At 47.1% G+C, this 22859-nt stretch overlaps 1 protein-coding gene and 1 non-coding gene across 2 annotated transcripts; one reads left to right on the plus strand and one right to left on the minus strand.

Moving 5' to 3' along the window:
* Positions 1–926: 926 nt before the first annotated feature.
* Positions 927–19708, minus strand: PTK6 (protein tyrosine kinase 6). Its single transcript, XM_053394506.1, has 9 exons — positions 18917–19708; positions 17748–18011; positions 14198–14319; positions 11818–11981; positions 9770–9923; positions 8825–8986; positions 7760–7941; positions 5841–5994; positions 927–3708 (listed from the first exon to the last, which is right to left on the minus strand). The coding sequence occupies exons 1-9, from the start codon at positions 19036–19038 to the stop codon at positions 3521–3523; spliced, it is 1512 nt and encodes a 503-aa protein (XP_053250481.1). The 5' UTR covers positions 19039–19708; the 3' UTR covers positions 927–3520.
* An 834-nt stretch (positions 19709–20542) lies between these two features.
* Positions 20543–20658, plus strand: LOC128416776 (U5 spliceosomal RNA). Its single transcript, XR_008331293.1, has one exon. It is a non-coding gene; the product is annotated as a U5 spliceosomal RNA (small nuclear RNA).
* Positions 20659–22859: the final 2201 nt, after the last annotated feature.

Consider the following 22859-nt stretch of genomic DNA (forward strand, 5'->3'; position numbering starts at 1 on the left):
GTTTTGGAACGCTTTGGTTTTGGAACAGACTTCCGGGATGGATTAAGTTTGAGAACCAGGGTACCACTGTACTGAATTGTATCAGCCGCCATCCTCACTCGGCCTATCAAAACCTGCCTTTGAAAGCCCTCTCAATTTCAAAAGCAGCTTGATAATATAATGCGCTGTGTGTGTTTGCAAGAGACAGAAGTACTAGGACCCAATGGGTTGAGTAGAACTAGGTGTGTTGTCCTTTAACTCCCAGCCACTGTTTATATCTCTTATCTCACCTGGGCTCTATACACAAATGTCACGGCCTACTGCTGTTAACCCATATGATGGCCTTTTGACTCCAGTGATTGCAACATTCCCCACCCCCACCCCTAAGGAAACAGGAAGCATTCAGCTCAAATGCTGAGCCTTTATTTCCTTGAATTTCCCTGCAGAAATTCATAGCTGTGGCTACGGGAGAAACAAGACCCTTTGGGGTGTTAATGCTGTGGACCCCTGCATGACAGGCTCAGGTTGTATATATGCGTAAATAAACCATATATCATAAAGACACTGCAGTCTCCACTGGGGGTGAATCTACACACACGGGGTGGGGGGGAACACTATAAATAAGTCATAAATTAAATTGTTTTAAAAGATAAAATACTGTATATAAAATCGCATTGAAAAGTTTTGTGCTCTATAGTGCCACCTGGTGTTGCATGTTTATAAAACATTTAAAATGCTGTTGTTTTTTGACTAATGTAGCTGAGTCCTGTGTCTCATTTCCAAAAGGAAACACAAACCCTGGGTAGGACACCTGGAACCTCCTGGAATCTTGCACCCTCTAGAGATTTTTTTTTTGGGGGGGCATGCAACAATACAATAAGTTGATGCAGTGATAAATTAGGCTCTCACTGTATTCATTTTCTTTGGCCGCTTTCAGACGTGATATTTAGAGAGAGAAACTTCTTTTGTCGTTAACACACTTTTAATGTACAGCTGATTAATGCAGCAATCAGGTTGCAGTGAGTTAATTCCAAGGACAGTCCCTTGACGTTTGGTCACTTGATCTGAACAAGCCAGTGGAATCTACCAGGCAGATGCCCTTTTATTCTAAACAGCTGCGCTCCCAAACAAGCACATCAGCATCAATTGAAGACCATCAGGTTTGCTGCCACAGAGAAGGGGTCGCCAAGCAGCAACCATACCTGCCAGTTTGCCTACTGCTGCAAAAGGTCTCAGTACACCCCCTTTAAAATCCACAATATTTGGAAGACTTCTTGCTCTTCCTGCTGTTCCTCCTCGTATTGGCTCCGTCTCTCCTGCATTAAACACACCTGTGTTCCATTGTATGCCAGGATTAGACCCTACCCCTCCTCCTGTTCTGAAGAGAGGAGAGGCGCAAAAACCTTCTCCTTAGGACTGAGCACCAGTGACTGATGTAGATGTGTGTGTGTTTTACCCCACAGGTGAGGGTCTGGTGGGAAAACATGTTGGGTTTTTTGACTACGTGCCATTCTGTGCAGCTTCACACAGAGTCAATTAAGAGTTGGCCGAAGGCCAAGGATGACTGGGCAGAGAGGAGTTATTCTGCCTAGAGATATGAGACCTTGGATATAGCTCTACCATTGCTTGAGGTCTCACACAGCCTTGATGACTTATGACCTTACTGACTGGAGTGTGTGTTGGTCAGTGTGGTGTTCTGAGTTCTGAGGGTCGTTTGGAGTTTAAGAGAGAGATAGTAAAGATCCGTTTCTGTTCTTGTATATAGTAACTTGTAGGTAAAGGTAAAAGGACCCCTGACCATTAGGTCCAGTCGTGGCCAACTCTAGGGCTGCGGCGCTCATCTCACTTTATTGGCCGAGGGAGCCGGCGTACAGCTTCCGGGTCATGTGGCCAGCATGACTAAGCCGCTTCTGGAGAACCAGAGCAGCGCACGGAAATGCCGTTTACCTTCCCGGCGGAGTGGTACCTATTTATCTACTTGCACTTTGACGTGCTTTCGAACTGCTAGGTTGGCAGGAGCAGGGAGCAGCGGGAGCTCACCCTGTCGCAGGGATTTGAACCGCCGACCTTCTGATCAGCAAGTCCTAGGCTCTGTGGTTTAACCCACAGCGCCACCCACGTCCTTAGTAACTTGTAGAGTCTGCTGTAAATAATAAACACCTATAAGTAATCAAGTTACTAGTAGCAGCGTCTTGTTCCTGCTTCGTCCATCCTGCCTGCAACTGATTGCTTTCTGGAACTCTGAATATGCTCTGCTAAGTTCTGGCTAAGGTCCTGCAACAGGTCAAAGTTGCAAAACACCAATAAAACACGCTGGTACCATTTTGCGGCCCTGTCTCTTTTCCTGTTCCTTCAGATGCGGCCGCAATTTTGTGCTGCCACATTCTGCATTTTGTGCCCGGCGCCCACTGCGCATTTACAAAATTCCAAATACACCCACTGGCCTCCCAAAATCGGCAAGCCCTGCAGCATTCAGAGTCCCTTCCTGAGGGGGGTATGGTCTCTCTGGAACGGTAAAACCAAGGTGGAAAAGTTCAGATTTGAACTCAAATATTGCCGATCTGAGCCGCAGAAAACACACGAGTCCGCCGAGGTTTGTTCTGCAAATGAAGCCTTCATCTTCAAGAGGTTATCTGCTCTTTTGCCTTCCTGCCTCCATCCAAACAGGGGACGCCCAGAAGCCTTGTATGTTGATTCTCCTTTCTTGTGCATCATAGCTTTTATAGCCTGATGAACATTCCCGGTGGTGCTTCATGGTAAAAAAACAAAAAACGGCTAAGGAAGCCTAGATGGTTATATCCAGTCAAAGGCGACTATGGCGTTGCAGCACTCATCTCGCTTTTCAGGCTGAGGGAGCCGGCGTTGGTCCACAGGCAGCTTTCTGGGTCATGTGGCCAGCATGACTAAACTGCTTCTGGTGCAACGGAACACCGTGACAGAAACCAGAGCGCACAGAAACGCCGTTTATCTTCCTGCTGTAGCGGTACCTATTTATCTACTTGCACTGGCATGCTTTCAAACTGCTAGGTTGGCAGGAGCAGGGACAGAGCAACGGGAGCTCATCCTGTTGTGGGGATTTGAACCGCCGACCTTCCGATCGGCAAGCCCAAGAGGCTCAGTGGTTTAGACCACAGCGCCACCCCGCTCTTCATGAGCGACAGTTAAATGGGCCTGTCCCCAGATCCCGCCCTTCTTCTCTTCCCATGAGATGTAGTAATGGGCACCAGCTTGGACGGCTCTCGCACTCATGTCCTGTTTGCAGGCTTTCCTTGGGTTGGCCACTGGGAGAACAAGATGCCAGCCCTGCGAGGAGTTTGGCCTGATCTCTTCTTAGTCTCTTATCCTGCAATGTCAATTGAACAAATATGGCACGGAGATCACATGCCCGCAGTCGGAGTCTGTTTTTATCACAGAAGCCCAAAGCCTGCTCCTCTACCCTCCCAAGATGTGTGCATGTTTCGGTTCGCTAGAGGTCGCTTTCTCCGTACGAAATTTGCGAGGTTTAAAGGGAGGAGGAGGAAGAAAGAGGAAGCTGCTCCTTTCATTCCGGGTTCTCGTACATGGTGAAACTCTGGAGCTGCCCTCGGAGCTGCTTGAAGTCTGGTCTCTCTTTTGGGTTCAGGTCCCAGCATGCGCACATGATGTTGTACATTGTGGCAGGACAGTTGAGAGGGCAGTGCATCCGGAAACCGGTCTGGACGTGCTTGAAAACTTCACTGTTGGTCATACCTGCAAAGAGCGAGGAAAACGATAATGTTAATACAGCCATACCTCATGTTACGTTTGCTTCATGTTACGTTCTTTCAGGTTACGTCCCGCGGCGACCTGGAAGCACTGGAAAGGGTTACTTCCAGGTTTTGCCGCTCGTGCATGTGCACAAGCGCTAAATCATGCTTCGCACATGCGCACAAGCGCCAAATGGTGCCGCACACCTGCGCAGATACGGCGCTTCAGGTTGCGCTTTTTTCATGTTGCGAGCGGGGCTCCGGAACGGATCCTGTTCGCAACCAGAGGTACCACTGTAATAATAACAATAGTAATAGTAATAGTAATAGTAATAGTAATAGTAATAGTAAGTGTAGCTGCATTTAAAATGCAGCAGGTGCTGCTGAATTAACATTATATTTTTTAAATGATCATCAATTTATTTCTATTATTATTATTGTTCAAGAATGAAAAATTACAGTTGCAAAATCACACAGTTACAAATTATAGTATATTGTATTTTAAAATGGGGTTTCAGAGTTTTTAGGGGTTTTTGAACGTTTTATGTAGTTTTTCAATTTCATTGTTCTGTATGGGACAATGACAATAAAGATATTGTATCGTATCGTATTAACAAATTCAAATCCTGTGTTTATCAAATTACCATATTTTTCGCTCCATAACAAGCACCTGACCATAAGATGCACCTAGTTTTTAGAGGGGGAATGCAAGAAAAAAAAATTCTTTAAAGGGAGCGGGTTGCCCTTCTCCCTCCTCAGGGAAAAGCCCCCAAGAGCCGCACACACGATCCGCGCGGCTCTTGTGGGCTTTTCCGGGAGGTGGGGGAAGGGACAAAGTGTGGCTAAGCCAGAAGCTAGAATAGTGAGAGGGAGTGCAGCAATCCCTCTCGCTGTTCTGGCTTCTGGGATAGCTGCGCAGCCTCTTCAGGGCAGGGGGATGAAGGCTCCCTGCTGCCCTGAAGAGGCTTCGCACGGTGAAGCTAGAACAGTGAGAGGGAGAGCTGCGCAGCGATCCCTCTCGTTGTTCTGGCTTCTGGGATAGCCGTGTAGCCTGCATTCGCTCCATAAGACGCACACACATTTCCCCTTACTTTTTAGGAGAGAAAAAGCGTGTCTTATAGAGCGAAAAATACGGTAATAGAAACTATACAGTGGTAGCTCTGGTTGTGGATGGGATCCGTTCTGGAGGTCCGGCCGGATCCCGAGGTTTTCACAACTGGAGGACCGCTTCTGCGCATGCGGTCTAACACTTCTGCCCATGTGTGCGTGGCAAAAACCCGGAAATATACTTCCGGGTTTGCCGCTTACATACCCTGAAGTTTACGTAACCGGAGGGCTACATAAGCGGAGGTACGACTGTACTATATATCCATGTGGCTTCCTCCCTCCTTAGCTTGACATCCTTTAATCTTTAATCACTATTATATATTGTGTCTTTATACTAAAATTATTATTAATTTTTATTGGTTTTCCAAATTTTAATGAATCAATCCAAATTATTTAAATTTAATACAATTTTTAAAAAAATGATTAGGTTTCCCGCTCCTGTTACAAACATACGTCCGTTGCTTCCTGTTTACCACATCCTTCTTCTTCTTTAATCACCTTCTCATCCTTCTATTTATTTTAATCCATTTTCAGAGCTGGCCTTTCTTGTTTCCTTGCAACCAGCGCCTTTGTTGTTTCCCAAGCATATAAATATCCATTTATTTCATGTGTGCAATCCTTCCAGCTGGAAGGGCTGAATTAACACTATAAATCTTGTAGCCTAAGACTCGCACGGCTATGCATTCATCATAGAATCATAGAAGAGACCCCAAAGCTCATCTAGTCCAACCCAGGAATCTCAAGTAAAGCATCCATGACAGATGACCGTCCAATCTCTGCTTAAAAGCCTCCAGCTGGGGCAGGTCCTGGGCTGCCTCCGCTGCCAAAATGACTTGCAGAAGGGCCGTAACTCAGGGAAAGAGAAGCTACCCTGGTTCCGCCTCTGTAAGGCTGGGAATGTGCCCTGCCGGGAAACATCAACAGCCTCTGCCAGTCAGTGCTGGCAGCACTGAGCTGGGAGGACCCGTGGTCTGGCTCAGTATAAAGCAGTTTCCTCGGTTCCTACGATGCCCCGGATCTCAAACGCACCTGGATATGGGTTCTGGCCAAGGGTCATGATTTCATACAGGAGAATTCCAAAGGACCAAACGTCGGATTTGACGGAGTAGCGGCCGTGGGAAAGGGCTTCCGGTGCCGTCCATTTGTAGGGGACGTTGTGGGAGTAAGATTCGTAAACGTTGTCCTGCGAGAACAGAAGTACAACATGTATGTATAACAACAACCCACTGAACGGTTGTGCACTTTTATTATTAACTGCATGAGCCACAGAATTCAGCAAAACTTGGTGTCATATTGGTGCAGAATTTTTTTTTTTTTAAACACACAGCAAACTCCAGCCGGGGCACAACCTATTTTTATTTACTTTCAACACTCCCCAAGCCTCAAGAAAATTCCTTTTTGTTTTTGTATATAATTGTTATTAAAGTTTCTGTTTTACAATTTAAAGTACTCATTTTTACATCCTTAAGATATCAAGGTCTTCTCTTCTTCTCTTTCCGTGGTTCATTTTACATATCATAAATCCTTGCATATTTTACGAAAACTATACCATTCGGTATTCCATTACTACATCCATCAAAACCTATTTACATTGTTAAATTTATCTTAATGCTGCCGGTGTTTTCAGCTGCACAAAGTTATTTCCCATATATTCAATAAACGTTTCCCAATCTTCTCTAAACGTATGTTCTTCTTGTTCTCTTATTCTATATGTTAAGTCTGCAAGCTGTGCATATTCTGTCAGCTTGAGTTGCCATTCTCCTTTGGTTGGGACCTCACTTGTTTTCCATTTTGGGGCTAACAAAACACAGGCCGCAGTAGTGGCATACATAAACAACCTTTTTTGACACCTGGGGATTTCAGTCTGAATTATCCCCAACAGTATCATAGAATCATAGAATCATAGAGTTGGAAGAGACCACAAGGGCCATCGAGTCCAACCCCCTGCCAAGCAGGAAACACCATCAGAGCACTCCTGACATATGGTTGTCAAGCCTCTGCTTAAAGACCTCCAAAGAAGGAGACTCCACCACACGCCTTGGCAGCAAATTCCACTGTCAAACAGCTCTTACTGTCAGGAAGTTCTTCCTAATGTTTAGGTGGAATCTTCTTTCCTGCAGTTTGGATCCATTGCTCCGTGTCCGCTTCTCTGGAGTAGCAGAAAACAACCTTTCTCCCTCCTCTATGTGACATCCTTTTATATATTTGAACATGGCTACCATATCACCCCTTAACCTCCTCTTCTCCAGGCTAAACATGCCCAGCTCCCTTAGCCGTTCCTCATAAGGCATCGTTTCCAGGCCTTTGACCATTTTGGTTGCCCTCCTCTGGACACGTTCCAGTTTGTCAGTGTCCTTCTTGAACTGTGGTGCCCAGAACTGGACACAGTACTCCAGGTGAGGTCTGACCAGAGCAGAATACAGTGGCACTATTACTTCCCTTGATCTAGATGCTATACTCCTATTGATGCAGCCCAGAATTGCATTGGCTTTTTTAGCTGCCGTGTCACACTGTTGGCTCATGTCAAGTTTGTGGTCAACCAAGACTCCTAGATCCTTTTCACATGTAGTGCTCTCAAGCCAGGTGCCACCCATCTTGTATTTGTGCCTCTCATTTTTTTTGCCCAAGTGCAATACTTTACATTTCTCCCGGTTAAAATTCATCTTGTTTGTTTTGGCTCAGTTCTCCAATCTGTCAAGGTCGTTTTGAAGTGTGATCCTGTCCTCTGGGGTGTTAGCCACCCCTCCCAGTTTGGTGTCATCTGCAAATTTGATCAGGATGCCCTTGAGTCCATCATCCAAGTCGTTGATAAAGATGTTATATAAAGAAAGGATTCAGGGGTTTTTTTTTGGGGGGGGAAGTACTTTTAAACATTTTTTTCAATTCATTAGGGATCATTTCCGAGTTCTCTTTTACCCTTTTACAAGTCCACCGCCTCAAGAGAATACCTTGATCAGCCTGGCCATCCCAAAATCTCCCACTTTGCAGATGTTGTTCTCTCCAACCAGGATGTTCCTGGCAGCGAGGTCTCGGTGGATGAATTTCTGCGTCTCCAGGTAGCACATGCCATCTGCAACCTGGGACGCCATGTCCACCAACTCTGCTATCTGCAGATGCTCCCCTTCGGAACCTGGAAGTAAACATAGAGGCGCATTCCGGTTAGGACCTGTCTGCGTTTCTTCTGAAACTTTTGCTTATCGTTTCCATAAGGAGAGCCTGCTGGATCATGCCAATGGCCCCTTGCAGTCAGGATGCTCCGTGGGGCCTCTGAGGAGTCTGCCTGCCTCTTCCCACTCAGCCACCCTACAGCTGGGGGGCAGGCAGTGGGCGGGCCGTTTGGGGCAGCTAGGAGCCTGCGGGCACCCAAGCCACCGCGTCACTCGCCAGAGAGCCAAGGACAGGCAGAGCCAACTAATTGTGGATTTGCCTCCTCCGTCATCCTCGCTGCTGAATTCTTCATGGGCAACATTGAGACCTCAGGAGGAGGAAGCTAGTAGACAACACCACACTTTGGATGGGTTGCAAGCAGGAAGGTGGGTAACGGGAAAACTGAAGTCGTTGTGGCAGTGCCCCATTTGCCCCTTTGGACCAGTACCTGCTGCACAGCTGGAAAAGACCACACTAGATCATCCAGCTCAAACATCAACATTCACATGTGACTCTTGTGTTCAGCACTCGTGATTTCAGGCAGAAGCAGGGCTGTGCTTCCTGTTTGCCCCCTGTGGCTGCTCTAGCTCTGCCCTCCAAAGCATTGGGCTTCTCGTGAGCAGGGTCTTCACGCAAGCAGGACCCTCAGTTGTACTGGGTTCCCAGCCCTGTGGATCCCCTGTGTGGAAACACCTGTGGGGAGTTTCCCCAGCGTACCCTCGACACGTGAGCATCAGAAGGTGGCAACACGGTGTCAGAAGTGGAGAGAGAAATGCTGTCCCACTCAGGAAACTGTGAGAGCCCTACCTGCGAGCAATGCAGGAAGCGGGTTACGGTGAAGGAAGCACCTTGTGCAAAGGTCTCACCTCGGAGGAATTCTAGGAGGTTCCCTTTGCTCATGATCTCCGTGATGATGTACACGGGGTCCCCACGAGTCGAGATGGCGTAGAGGGAGAGGATGTGCTTGTGCCTCAGCTTCTTCATCGCCTCAATTTCGTTTTTGAACATGTCCTGGTATGTCAGATCAGCTGCAGGGGGTGGGAGAGAAGCAAGCACATAGAATCACAGAACTGTAGAGTTGGAAGGGACCCTGAGGGTCATCTAGACCAACCCCCGCAATTCAGGAATCCTGCCCACAGTCATCCCTGGGTAGGCTCGAACCACCAACCTTCTCATCGACCTATTACACTGACCATTGTCGCACTTGTAAAGGAAAGCATAGCAAGCCTTTTCAAGGTCTGAAAACTTTGTATTGTCAAGAGGCAATTTAGGAATGCACCGTATTTTTCGCTCTATAAGACGCACCAGACCACAAGACGCACCTAGTTTTTGAAGGAGGAAAACAAGAAGAAAAAAATTCTGAATCTCAGAAGCCAGGACAGCAAGAGGGATTGCTGCGCAGTGAAAACAGCAATCCCTCTTGCTGTTCTGGCTTCTGGGATAGCTGCGCAGCCTGCATTCGCTCCATAAGACGCACACACATTTCCCCTTACTTTTTAGGAGGGAAAAAGTGAGTCTTATAGAGCAAAAAATACGGTATATTTTAACCTTACTTCCCTGGCTGAAGAAGGGTGAATAGGAATATTTTCACGTTTGAGGTTTTATTGTGTTTTTAATATTTTGTTGGGAGCCACCCAGATTGGCTGGGTGCAACACAGTCAGATGGGCTGCATATTAACAACAACAAGGAAGCCCAATCACTAATCTGGCGACTTCTCTTTGAACCAGCTGATGTTTCCAAGGCCTCTTCAACATTGACCTGGCATGATAAAGGCAGCTTCCTTTGCTCCTGTGCGAAGCCGAACTCTCACCTCTGGGGAGCACTTTGATCGCAACTCTGACTCTGTCCTTCCAGTATCCTTCATAGACTTCCCCAAAGTAACCTGCGCCCAGTTTCCGGGCAAGGCGGAACTCTTCCTTTGGCCTCTCCCAGTCGTCCCAGTGCGGCATCGCCGTGGGCTCTTGCTGGAGTCGAAAGAAAAGAAATGGCAAGACTTTGTTACCTAAGGTTCACCCAGAGGACCAATGTAACTGTTAAGTTGTGGGTGAACATATCAGACGACACAGCGATTCTTCAAACAGCTCTTGTTTATTCACAGGCCAGAACTGAACTGAACTGAAGGGTTCAGCCAGCCTGCTTATATAGAGCTCCAGTACAACGTAACTGTAACAATTTTCTAAAACTATCCAATCACTGAACGTCACTTTCGATCCCTTATTTGCATAACTATCTACAGTATCCCCCTGCTGGCCCAGGGTGAGAACTTCAGTACATAACAGTAACCCTAAAGACTTAACTTTTCTGCTCAAGTTCTTAGAACAATTGAGTTGGAAGTTATTCCAAGAATCATCTCATCCTACTGCCTGCATGCAGGACTTTCAGCTCAAGCATCCATGACTGATGGCCATCTTTCTGTGAACTGTTGGTGGGGTGCACGGGCACCCATAGCCGCTAGAGCTGGTGAATGTTAGAAATTGATAAATTGTAGAATTTAGATAATATTTTTATTATTATTATTATTATTATTATTATTATTATTATTATTATTATTTCAACTTATACACCGCCCTATACCAGGAGGTCTCAGGGCGGTTCGCGACAAGACCACAACATATAAAATCAAACCAAAAACAGTACAGTGGTACCTCAGGTTACAGACGCTTCAGGTTACAGACGCCGCTAACCCAGAAATAGTACCTCGGGTTAAGAACTTTGCTTCAGGATGAGAACAGAAATCACGCAGCGGGAGTGTGGCGGCAGCAGGAGGCCCCATTAGCTAAAGTGGTGCTTCAGGTTAAGAACAGTTTCAGGTTAAGAACTGACCTCTGGAACGAATTAAGTACTTAACCCGAGGTACCACTGTAACTCAATAATGCGCCCCCCGCCCCCCAAGCCACATTCTAAAAGAGTGTTGGATGTCAATGAGATCAACCAAAGGCCTGGTTAAAAAGGAACGTGGTACCTCGGGTTAAGAACTTAATTCGTTCTGGAGGTCCGTTCTTAACTTGAAACTTCTTAACCTGAGGCACCACTTTAGCTAATGGGGCCTCCCGCTGCCGCCACGGCACAATTTCTGTTCTCATCCTGAGGTAAAGTTCTTAACCCGAGGTACTATTTCTGGGATAGCAGAGTCTGTAACCTGAAGCATCTGTAACCCGAGGTACCACTGTATAATGAAGGCGCCAGGCAAACTTCCCTAGGGAGAGCATTCTATAGATGGGGAGCCACTGCAGAGAAGGCCCCGTTCTCGTGTTGCCACCCTCCGGACCTCTTGAGGAGGAGGCACATGCAGAAGGGGCTTGGGTTATGATCTCAGGGTCCAGGTAGGTTCATATGGGAAGATGCCAGACGGCTTTAAAATACAGGTTGAATTTCTTTTCGGTAGATGCCATTGAGAAGACATGGAGAACAAAGTGTTAGGTTATTAAAGGACATTTGACCTTTTCATCCTCACTTCCGTTTGCTAACCGGCGCCGGTCCAATGCCTCGCAGTTGCAAATTATTATTTTTTTTATAAAATATTTATTAAAGTTTTACAAAATGAAAAAAGAAAAAGAAAAATACAAATAAAAAAGAAAGAAAAAACAGTTCCATCTTTCCATTACGTTCTTTCATTTACTTAATTTTCTGGACCTCCTCTAACCTCCCTTTTTGTATTCCAGTTTAATTTATCAGTTCAGCAAATCCTTCCCCTCTTTACTTGTCCTAATCTTTAATCTTAAAATAATGTAACATTAGATTTTTACTTATTAATAGTCCATTTTTTCATACTCCTTATAGTATTATAACTAAAAACCCCATAACTTTCAATCGAACATCATTCTAACATTCATTCTGCAGTTGCAAATTTGGACTTACCTTGTAGCACGGGGTCAAGAGCCTGAGCCCGTGGGTGAGCGCTTTCTCTTTGTAATACTCGACGAGAGAGAGCAGATCTGGGAAGGAGCGTGTGGCATTCATGAAGTAAGCTCCCTGGTCGTTGCGCAAGATCTTGTAGTGCCTCACCAGTGACTCATCTCGGACTGTGAAATCGCGGAAAGGAGAGTCAGAAAAAGAGGGAACAATGCAGAGAGTGGAGAGGAAGCCGGGGGAACACCCAAATCATTACAGGTTGCTATCTTCCTGTTCCCGTAAATGCCCTGGTGAAAACTAGGCAGGCTGCCATCTCCCACACGGTTCTGTTCAGGACAGGATCTGCTGCGCTTCATACCCGAGCGTGGGAGAGGCTTTGGGCAAATGTTCCTCCGCATCTGACTTTTAAACGCAGCAGCTAGACTGGTGACTGGGAGCGGCCGCCGAGACCACAGAACACCTGCACTGGCTCCCAGTACGTTTCTGAGCACAATTCAAGGTGTTGGTGCTGACCTTTAAAGCCCTAAACGGCCTTGACCCAGTATACCTGAAGGAGCGTCTCCACCCCCATCGTTCAACCCGGACACTGAGGTCCAGTGCTGAGGGCCTTCTGGCAGTTCCCTCACTGTGAGAAACCAAGTTACAGGGAACCAGGCAGAGGGCCTTCTCGGTAGTGGCACCCACCCTGTGGAACACCCTCCCACCAGGTGTCAAAGAGATAAACAACTACCTGACATTTAGAAGACATCTGAAGGCAGCCCTGTTCAAGGAAGTTTTTAATGTGTGACATTCTAATGTATTTTTAATCTTTGTTGGAAGCTGTCCAGAATGGCTGGGGAAACCCAGCCAGATGGGCGGGGTACAAATAATAATAATAATAATAATAATAATAATAATAATAATAATAATAATAATAATAAAAACCCTGCATTGCACAGGGTTGGACTAAATGACCCTCAGGGTCGTTTCCAACTCTACAATTCTAGGATTAAACAACCTGGAAACAAGTTGCTTAGAGGACCGTCTGCTCCAGCATAAACCTGCCCAGATGTTGAGATTGCCCTCAGAGGACCCGCTAGGACTAGGTCATGGGAGACAGGGACTATTCCAGCGTAGGCAACCTAAGGCCCGGGGGCCGGATGCGGCCCAATCGTCTTCTCAATCCGGCCTGCGGACAGTCCATGAATCAGCATGTTTGGACATGAGTAGAAGAAGAAAAAGAAGAGTTTGGATTTGATATCCCACTTTATCACTACCCTAAGGAGTCTCAAAGCAGCTAACATTCTCCTTTCCCTTCCTCCCCCACAACAAACACTCTGTGAGGTGAGTGGGGCTGAGAGACTTCAGGGAAGTGTGACTAGCCCAAGGTCACCCAGCAGCTGCATGTGGAGGAGCGGAGACGCGAACCCGGTTCACCAGATTACAAGTCCACCGCTCTTAACCACTACACCATGCTGGCTCTCCAGAGTAGAATGTGTGCTTTTATTTAAAATGCATCTCTGGGTTATTTGTGGGGCCTGCTTGGTGTTTTTACATGAGTAGAATGTGTGCTTTTATTAAAAATGCATCTCTGGGTTACAGTGGTACCTCAGGTTACATATGCCTCAGGTTACATACGCTTCAGGTTACAGACTCCGCTAACCCAGAAATATTATCTTGGGTTAAGAACTTTGCTTCAGGATGAAAACAGAAATCGCACAGCGGCGCGGCGGCAGCAGCGGGAGGCCCCATTAGCTAAAGTGGTGCTTCAGGTTAAGAACAGTTTCAGGTTAAGAACAGACCTCCAGAACGAATTAAGTACTTAACCCGAGGTACCACTGTATTTGTGGGACAAAGGAATTTGTTCATTCTCCCCCCCCACCACCACCAATATCTGAGGGACGGTGGACCGGCCCACGGCTAAAAAGTGTTGAAAAAGGTTGTCTATTCCACCATAGAATCTGATCTTTGGAACTCCTCGCACAAGGAGTTCCCCCCCGACACCATTGTTAGTTTCTTTTGGGCAACTTTTGGATGACAACTTTTCTTTTAAAAATGACCAGGTCTTTTGTTTCGTTTTCCATTTCCATTCTGCCTTTGTTTTATGCTGGATTTTCGACAGCCTATTCTGGCCTGTTTATGAGGATTCCTATTCTGTTCCATTCTATATTAAAACTTGTAATCTGCCGCGGCAGAAGAATCACCAAGAAACGGTAGTAATGAACGGTTAGCAGAAATCTTATTGCCGATGTCTCTGGCGTAAACCGCTGCAGGGCTTCTTGCAGTGGCGAGCGATATATACGTTTAACAAAATGAAAACCCAGCTCTATAAGAAAATTACTAGGAGCTTTTTCTCCTTTGCAACTGGTCACTCAAGTCGGAAAGATAAGAAGTGAAATACACTTACCTGACAAAACATACTCAGCCCCCTTTTTCTCGCTGATACGGATTAGGAAGGCTCCGACCTTATTCTCTTCCGACATCAGCCGATGGACTGTTTCAGAACGAGAGATCTGCCCAAAAAACCACCTGCAGAAGGGACAATTTAAAACATTGCTTTCCTTTCAGGGAAGAAGGGTTGTAGTTCAGCGGTAGAGCAACTCCCAACATGGTCATAGAAATGGGAAACAGTAATTTTATGGCAATGCATCGAAAGGTAACTGTTTGTTAGGATAGGGCATAGCTCTGCATTTGCTCTACGCCAAAGGAGAAATGGACATAAATCTGATATCAGGAATCACAAGACAGAGAAACCAGTAGGAGAACACTTCAATCTCCCAGGACATTCTATACAAGATCTCAAAGTAGCTGTCCTGTTACAAAAGAATTTCAGAAATAGACTGGAAAGAGAAGTTGCTGAATTGCAACTTATTACCAAACTAAAAACCATGGAGAGACCTGGTCTGAATAGAGACACTGGATTCTTTTCTCATTATACATGATAAAGCTATTTTTAGCCATCTCACCCCTTGATTTTTCCTGTAAGACCAATTGCAGTCATTAGCAACGGCCTCAGTCCTGTATACCTGAAGGAGCGTTTTCATCCCCATCGTTCAGCCTGGACACTGAGGTCCAGCACCAAGGGCCTTCTGGTGGTTCTCTCATTGCGAGAAGTGAGGTTACGGGGAACCAGACAGAGGGCCTTCTCAGTGGTGGCACCTGCCCTGTGGAACGCCCTCCCACCAGATGTCAAAGAGAAAAACAACTACCAGACTTTTAGAAGACATCTGAAGGCAGCCCTGTTTAGGGAAGTTTTTAATATTTAATGCTGTACTGTTTTTAACACTTGATTGGGAGCCGCCCAGAGTGGCTGGGGAAACTCAGCCAGATGGGCGGGGTATAAATAATAAATTATTATTATTATTATATAACAGTCCAACAGGTTTACCACACCTATCAGCCAATCACCCATTCCCACCACCCTTCTCAGTAATACACCTCCCCACCCTCTCACTGTATATAAGGGTCTGGTGACTTCTGTTTCAGTGTATCTGAAGAAGTGTGCATGCACATGAAAGCTCATACCAATACAGTAGGTGCTTGGGTTGAGAACGTGATCCATGCGGGATGCACGTTTGCAACCTGCAGCGTTTGCAACCCGCAGTGGTGTGTCTGCGCATGCGCGGGTTGTGACTTAGCGCTTCTGCGCATGCGCAGCCCCGAAACCCAGAAGTAACCCGTTCTGGTACTTCTGGGTTTTGGCGGGTCCATAACCTGAAAAAGCACAACCTGAAGCATCTGTAACCTGAGGTATGACTGTAACTAACTTAGTTGGTCTCTAAGGTGCTACTGGAAAGATTTTTTTTATTAAAAAAAGAGAGAACAGTATGATTGAGGGGCACAGACATTTTAAAAACGAGAAACCTGAACCACAGGCAGTTGCATTGGAGAGCTTTTTCCTCCTTCCCAGCTCTGTGGTTCAATGTGCAGGTGTGGTCCAAAAAGGCAAATCCAGTACTGGGGACATGCAGAAACATGAGGAGAGTCTGCTGGACAGGCTGATGGTCCCATTTATTCCACCATCCTGTGCTCACAGCAGCCACCCAGATGTCAGATGCAGGAACTGAGCACAAATGCCCTCTCTCTCCTCCTGCAGTTTCCAGCAACTGGCATTCAGAAATATTACTTCCTCCTACTACGGAGTCATCGTGGCTAGCAGCCTTCAATAGCCCCCTCTTCTTAAGAAAGTGCGCTCCATAGCTTTCCTATGCACAGCATGCAGCAAAATTCTGCAACCTCCAGCACAAAAGCAGGTGCAGAACCCACATCCCTGGGAGCGGCCGCAAGCTTTTTTCCTCCTTTGCCTGAAAAGGCAAGCCTTAAAGTTATAGTAAGCAATCCTACATTTCTTACGAAAGCAGAGACATCACCTTGGCAACAAAGGCCCGTATAGTTAAAGCTATGGTTTTCCCAGTAGTGATGTGTGGAAGTGAGAGCTGGACCATAAAGAAGGCTGATGGCCGAAGAATTGATGCTTTTGAATTATGGTGCTGGAGGAGACTCTTGAGAGTCCCATGGACTGCAAGAAGATCAAACCTCTCCATTCTGAAGGAAATCAGCCCTGAGTGCTCACTGGAAGGACAGATCATGAAGCTGAGGCTCCAAGACTTTGGCCACCTCATGGGAAGAGAAGACTCCCTGGAAAAGACCCTGATGTTGGGAAAGATGGAGGGCACAAGGAGAAGGGGACGACAGAGGACGAGATGGTGGGACAGTGTTCTCGAAGCTATGAACATAAGTATGACCAAACTGTGGGAGGCAGTGGAAGACAGGAGTGCCTGGCATGCTCTGGTCCATAGGGTCACAAAGAGTCGGACACAACTAAATGACTAAACAACAACAACAAAGCAATCCTACAAGGCTGGAATGAAGACAGGAGATAATGTACGGGTGAAATTGCATTCTGCTCCTGTGCTTCACTGTCTCCTCACAAGGCTTTGCCAAAGTAGGAGAAGAGGGAATGCACCTGTTTTTGGTTTTCGTTTTGCATGTGAAATCAAATGAATCCATCAAATCTGCATATCAAACCAATCTGGCTTTTGCGGTCCCAGAATCGGAATGTGGGTTAGGTGCCTGTCCACATCTCGGTTTAATGCAGGTTGTAAACCTCTCGTGTGCATCTTTTTAATTTCCCCTCATCCATGTAGCTCCCCCCCCCCAACTACTGCTGCCCAAAACTCTTTCCAAATTCCCTGGGCCACTGATGTATCTCCCCAAATCAGATTTTCAAAGTATGGGGAACCTCTGGGTTTAGGGAGCAGAAAGTGGTGTGCAGCGCTTGCTGGAGGAGAAAGCAAGGGGAAATTGTAGGACAAAGGGATTCTCCTTTTTTTCCAAGTAATTTTTTATTGTTTTCCTTACATGTTCTTTTCCAACAAACCATATTAATACCATACATTCCCTGTGACTCTGCCGAGTCGCAACTCCCCCCTCCCTGCAATTGGTATATTTAACCCCTTTCTATCGCGCACATCATTCTCACAATAGTACTATTATACATTGAAGGTATTATGTCAATCCTGCTAGTGTCTTGACCTCTTTACAATTCTCCTTTAAATATTCAATAAATTTACTCCAATTATTTTGGTATCTTTTATCTTCCTGGTCCCGGATCCTCCCTGACAATTTGGCAAGTTCTGCATATTCTGTCAACTTCACCTGCCACTCCTGGATGGCTGGTATGTCTTGTGTTTTCCATCTGTGGGCCAGGAGGGTTCTTGCAGTGGCCGTAGCATACATGAACAGATTTTGGCCTCCCATTTAGATTTCCATTCCTATTAAGCCTAACAGACATGCTTCTGGTCTTTTGGGGATGGACAAAGGGATTCTCAATCCACATTAAGTCAAGGTATTGGGGAGACCCTAAATCCAAACCACTCAATGCCCAGATCTCATCTGCACGCCACAATTTTCTTCCTTTTAAAACTGGCTGGGGATATTTGCAGACGTGTACTTACGGCTCTGCCTCCATAGTCTCCTGCTTGGCCAAGTAGTTGTAAGGCACATAGCCTTCCTCAAAACCCGTCCGGGACGGATCCAGCTTCTTGGCCCACCACCACTCTCCTTTCTTCTCGATCACTTGGAAGAGATCTCCAGCCCGGAAGCTCAATTCTGTCTCCGTCATGGCTTTGAAGTCCCACAGGCTGGTGTAAAGGCAGTTTCTGGCTCTCCATGGTGGCGCAGGCTTGGAACTCATGGTGTGAAGGCAGGCAAGCTGAAGGCTGGAGCAGATTAATGGCCTGTGTGGGTGAAATCTTATGCCTCTGTAGAAAATCACCCCCACCACACACTGCAGAAATCCAGGTTCGTTCTGGCCACAGATCCTTTTCAAAGGCCCAGCGCCTGCTACAAACCTCCGCGGGTGAACCTTCGGAAAGCCTTTGCAAATCTTACGGAGTTGCCTTTTATCTGCACCAGATCAGGTGGAGGCTGCCAAGGAAGGCTTTGCGAGAAAAACCTTCCCCACTTCCTCTTTATAAGGAAGAACGAGAGAAAGAGAGAGAGAGAGACAGAGAGAGCAATAACCTGTCCCTTGCCCTGCCCTGTTGTTCCTTCAACAGAAGAGGAAGGAGGAGGTGGTGAAAGAGAAAGAGAACTCGCGGATTCCCTTCTCTGAGACTGGGGCTCCAGATGCAAATCCCGACGCCTCGTGGCTTCTCGGCGTCTGAGTCAGCCTTTGGGAGATGGGCTAAGCGGGGAGGCCCATCCCGTTTCGCTGCCCGAGGCGACATGGGACCGTGCCAACGCTGCCAAAGCCTTGCTCAGACGCTTGCGTGAGATCCAGCAAGATCTCTGGGAATTCTTGCGAGGTCTCGCCAGAAGCCGCTGCTATACGACCCCGACAGCAATGGCAGGGGAGAGTGGGCCCCTGCGAGGCACACAGAAAGTTAGCAGCCAAAGGCCTGGTGAAAGAGGAATGTTTTTGCCTGGCACCTGAAGATCTACAACAATGGTGCCAAGCGAGTCTCCCAGGGGAGAGCATCCCATAGGTGTGTGACACACACACACCAGGGCCGGCCCACCCATGAGGCAAAGTGAGGCGACTGCCTCAGTTGGCGGGATCCACAGGGACAGCAGATCTCGATGCAGATCTGTCCCACATTTGTGATTGTAGATCTTCACTTACCCCTTCTTTCCTGGTGGGGAGAAGGACCCCGTTTTGTGGTGAGCCTCAGGTGCCAAAATGTCTCTTGGCATACCTGTTTTCACACCTTGAATCCAAACAGGCCTTTTCTGCGGTGGCTCCATGCCTGGAAAAAACCAAGCATTGGTCTGATTAACATTTTATGGTTTTCAAAAATGTGTTTGTGGTAAGGGGGTGGTTTGTTTGTTTTTGTTTCTATTCTCATTTTGTATTTTTCTGTTGCGATCTACCCTGGAATCTTCGGGTGAAGGGTATGTATGCAAATCCTAATAGGAAATAATAATAACTTCAGAAGTCTCCTTCATCACTTCTATTGTTTTGATGTGAATTCTTTCTTCCCAAAAGTAACCCAACACGAGGTTCTCCCGGAGGCTAAAGGAAGATGCATGGGATCTTCCTCCTCAAGGGCAGAGAGAGGATCTCATGTAGGATTTCCCCTGCACGTGCTGTGGAAACTCCCATGGCCTGATGACGTCAGAGCTCCAGGGCTGAAAAGGGGGCGTGCGCCAGAGACGAGTCTGGGGAAGACCAGGAGAAAGTTGGGATCCAAGTATTTCCCAATCCAACACGCCAACGCACCGACCCAAATTTCAGCTAACCCTGAGTGCCGGTGCAGTTTATTTCCCTTCTATTTCCCACTTATTTTCAGCTCCGGATTCTGATCCCTTTGAGCTTCGGCGCAGCAGGAGGGCTTCTGAGCGTGTGCAGAGGGCCATCCTGTGGCTACTAAGCCACAGAGGAGCAGCAAATCCTGAATAAATTGCCTGGGACGGCAGGGTGCAAGCCAGGAGGGAAGGGAGAATACCGCCAGATAGGGAATGCGGGCGATGCTTTCTGCCCTGCTCTTTCTCCATGCAAAAGGGCAGAGTGTTTCTGAGCGTGTGCAGAGGGCCTTCCTGTCGCTACTAAGCCACAGAGGAGCAGCAAATCCTGAATAAATTGCCTGGGACGGCAGGGTGCAAGCCAGGAGGGAAGGGAGAATACCGCCAGACAGGGAATGCGGGCGATGCTTTCTGCCCTGCTCTTTCTCCCCGCTAAAGGGCAGAGTGCTTCTGGGCGCGTGCAGAGCGCCTTGCCGTCGATACTGAGCCCCGGCGGCAGCAGAAGCAGCAGATCACGAGACAGCTGGCCGACATGAGCGGGTGCAGGCAAAGAAGGGAGGGCGGGAGGGGAAACGCCAGCGATGCTCTCCGCCCCGCTCCACGTTTCTCCGCAAATGACCCGAGACTAGAAGAGGAGCTACGGAGCCGCAATACCGCACTTCGCCGCCAGAGGGCGCAGCACGGACCGCGCTCCCTTCCGCGCTTGCCGGCTGCACACACGTCACTGTCGACCTCGCGAGGGCGGGGCTGAGACCCGGGACGAGCCGGAGAGTGCTCATTTGCATCCCGCCGCGACCGGCATGCCTTGCGCCCACCACCACGCGGTTCTCCCGGGCCTCGCCGGTTCGGTGCCGGTTCCGGCTGTGGCGGGGACGCCGCTTGCAGGGAGGGCGAAAAGCGTATTCCGGGGCGCCCGGGCATTTCGATCTTGGCCCGCAGGCGAGGGCACCGTAACCTCAGGGGCAGGCGCGCGTGCGGGGGCTGGTGCCGTGCGGGTGCAGAAGGCATACTCTGGTTTCTCTTCAGATCGTATAAATCTTTCGCCTTTTACTAAAGATTTCCGTGGAGAGGAACATTTATGAGTTTTCAACTAATTTTTTGAGGCCTTGCTTCGGCAGGGCTGTCCTTTCTTGGTGAAAAAATAGAAATCGTTTATATTTGATGTTGTTCCTGTTTTCTTATTCTTTGGGACAGGGGGTGGGCAGGTGTGGGGGACTCCTTGTTTGTGAGTGGGGTAACTGTACCTCTTGAAAGACCAGGTGTGCAGCCTGGGAGTCATTTTGGACACACAGCTGTCCATGGAGGCCCAGGACAATTCTCTATTCAGGGCAGCTGCTTATCAGCGCCATATGGTACACAGGCTGAGACCCTACCTGTGTATCTCCAGAGTGGTGCATGCTCTGGTTATCTTCCGCTTGGACTACTGCAATGCGCTCTATGTGGGGCTACCTTTGAAGGTAACACGGAAATTGCAATTAATCCAGAATGCGGCAGCTAGACTGGTGACTGGGAGTGACCACATTACACCGATCTTGAAAGACCTACATTGGCGCAAGTGATTGACTACATGGAGATGGCAGAAATGACTGGCAGAATCCGTGACCAGGGAGAAGAATTGATGGAAGAGGATTGGAAAAAGTTCAAGAACTATCTACAAAGATATTGTAAAATGTTTGAGTGTTAAAATGATGTGGGATGTGAAGGTAACATGGCATTTGGGATATGGTTAAAAGAGCTATGAAAAGAAGAATTTTAAAAAAGGAGGGGTTATGACTAGAATAATATTATGTCAAAGTATATAAGGTGGAGTAAAGGATTAAGATAAGGGAAATTAGAGACATAATAAGTGGAAACACAATTATAAACGAGGTTGGAAAAAGGGTTAGAATTTGCTGAATTCGACGGAATAAAGAGGAATACAAAAAAGGGAGATGTGAGGAGGTCAGGAAAGAGGGATATGGAATTTTGAAACCTAAAAGTGGAATTTTCTTTTCTTTTCCTTCTTTTTCTTGTTAAGTGTGTATTTTTTGTCTGTTGTCTTTGTTTTTATTTTGTTATATGTGGTGTATGTTTTGTAAAACTTTAATAAACATTTATAAAAAAAAAATGAAAGACCTACATTGGGCTCCCAGTATGTTTCCAAGCACAATTCAAAGTCTTGGTGCTGACCTTTGAAGCCCTAAACGGCCTCAGTCCAGTATACCTGAATGAGCATCTCCACCCCCATCTACCCGGTGTTCTACTCGGACACTGAGGTCCAGTGCCGAGGGCCTTCTGGCGGTTCCCTCACTGCAAGAAGCAAAGCTACAGGGAACCAGGCAGAGGGCCTTCTCGGTAGTGGCACCCACCCTGTGGAATGCCCTGCCACCAGATGTCAAAGGAAAAAAAACAACTACCAGACTTTTAGAAGAAATCTGAAGGCAGCCCTGTTTAGGGAAGCTTTTAATGTTTAATAGACTATTGTATTTTAATATTCTGTTGGAAGCCGCCCAGAGTGGCTGGGGAAACCCAGCCAGATGGGCGGGGTATAAATAATAAATAATAATTATTATTATTAGTCAAGTAAGATTGTTTTCCTTGAATATGGTCTTAACAGTAAGTGATTGGAGGCCAGTTCTGGATCCACAAGTCCTTCCACAGTGGGGACATATGTTTCCGACAAAGTCCACGATGCCTTTGGTAAAGACTGTCTTCCAACTGGAGCACTCACAGGCCAGTGTTTCCCAATTCTTGGTGTTTATACTATAATTTTTAAGATATGCTTTGAGAGAGTCTTTAAACCTCTTTTGTCGACCACCAGCATTACGCTTTCCATTTTAAAGTTCGGAATAGAGTAGTTGCTTTGGAAGACGATAATCAGGCATGACCAGTCCAAGGAAGTTGATGTTGAAGAATCATTGCTTCAACATCTTTGCTTCTTCCAAAGATCTGGCATTAGTTCGCCTGTCTTCCCAAGTGATGTGTAAAAATTTCCGGAGACACTGTTGATGGAATCTTTCGAGGAGTTTATAAGTGGTCCATGTTTCACAAGCATACAGTAAGGTTGGTAGTACAATAGCTTTGTAAACAAGCATTTGGGTTTCCCTGCGAATATCCTGGTCCTCAAACACTCTGCACTTCAGTCGGGAGAAAGCTGCACTCGCAGAGCTCAGGCGATGCTGGATTTCGGCATCAATGTCGGCCCTTGTGGAAAGGTAACTAACTGCCCATTGAGTTGGATTTGTGTCGCTGCAGAGGGGTTATTTTGTACTTGTTGGTGCAGCACTTTGTTTTTTTGGATGTTGAGTGATAGGCCAAGCTTTTCGCAAGCTTCTGCGAAGATA

This window comes from Podarcis raffonei, chromosome 6 (genome assembly GCF_027172205.1).
Source record: "Podarcis raffonei isolate rPodRaf1 chromosome 6, rPodRaf1.pri, whole genome shotgun sequence".
Lineage (NCBI taxonomy): Eukaryota > Metazoa > Chordata > Lepidosauria > Squamata > Lacertidae > Podarcis > Podarcis raffonei.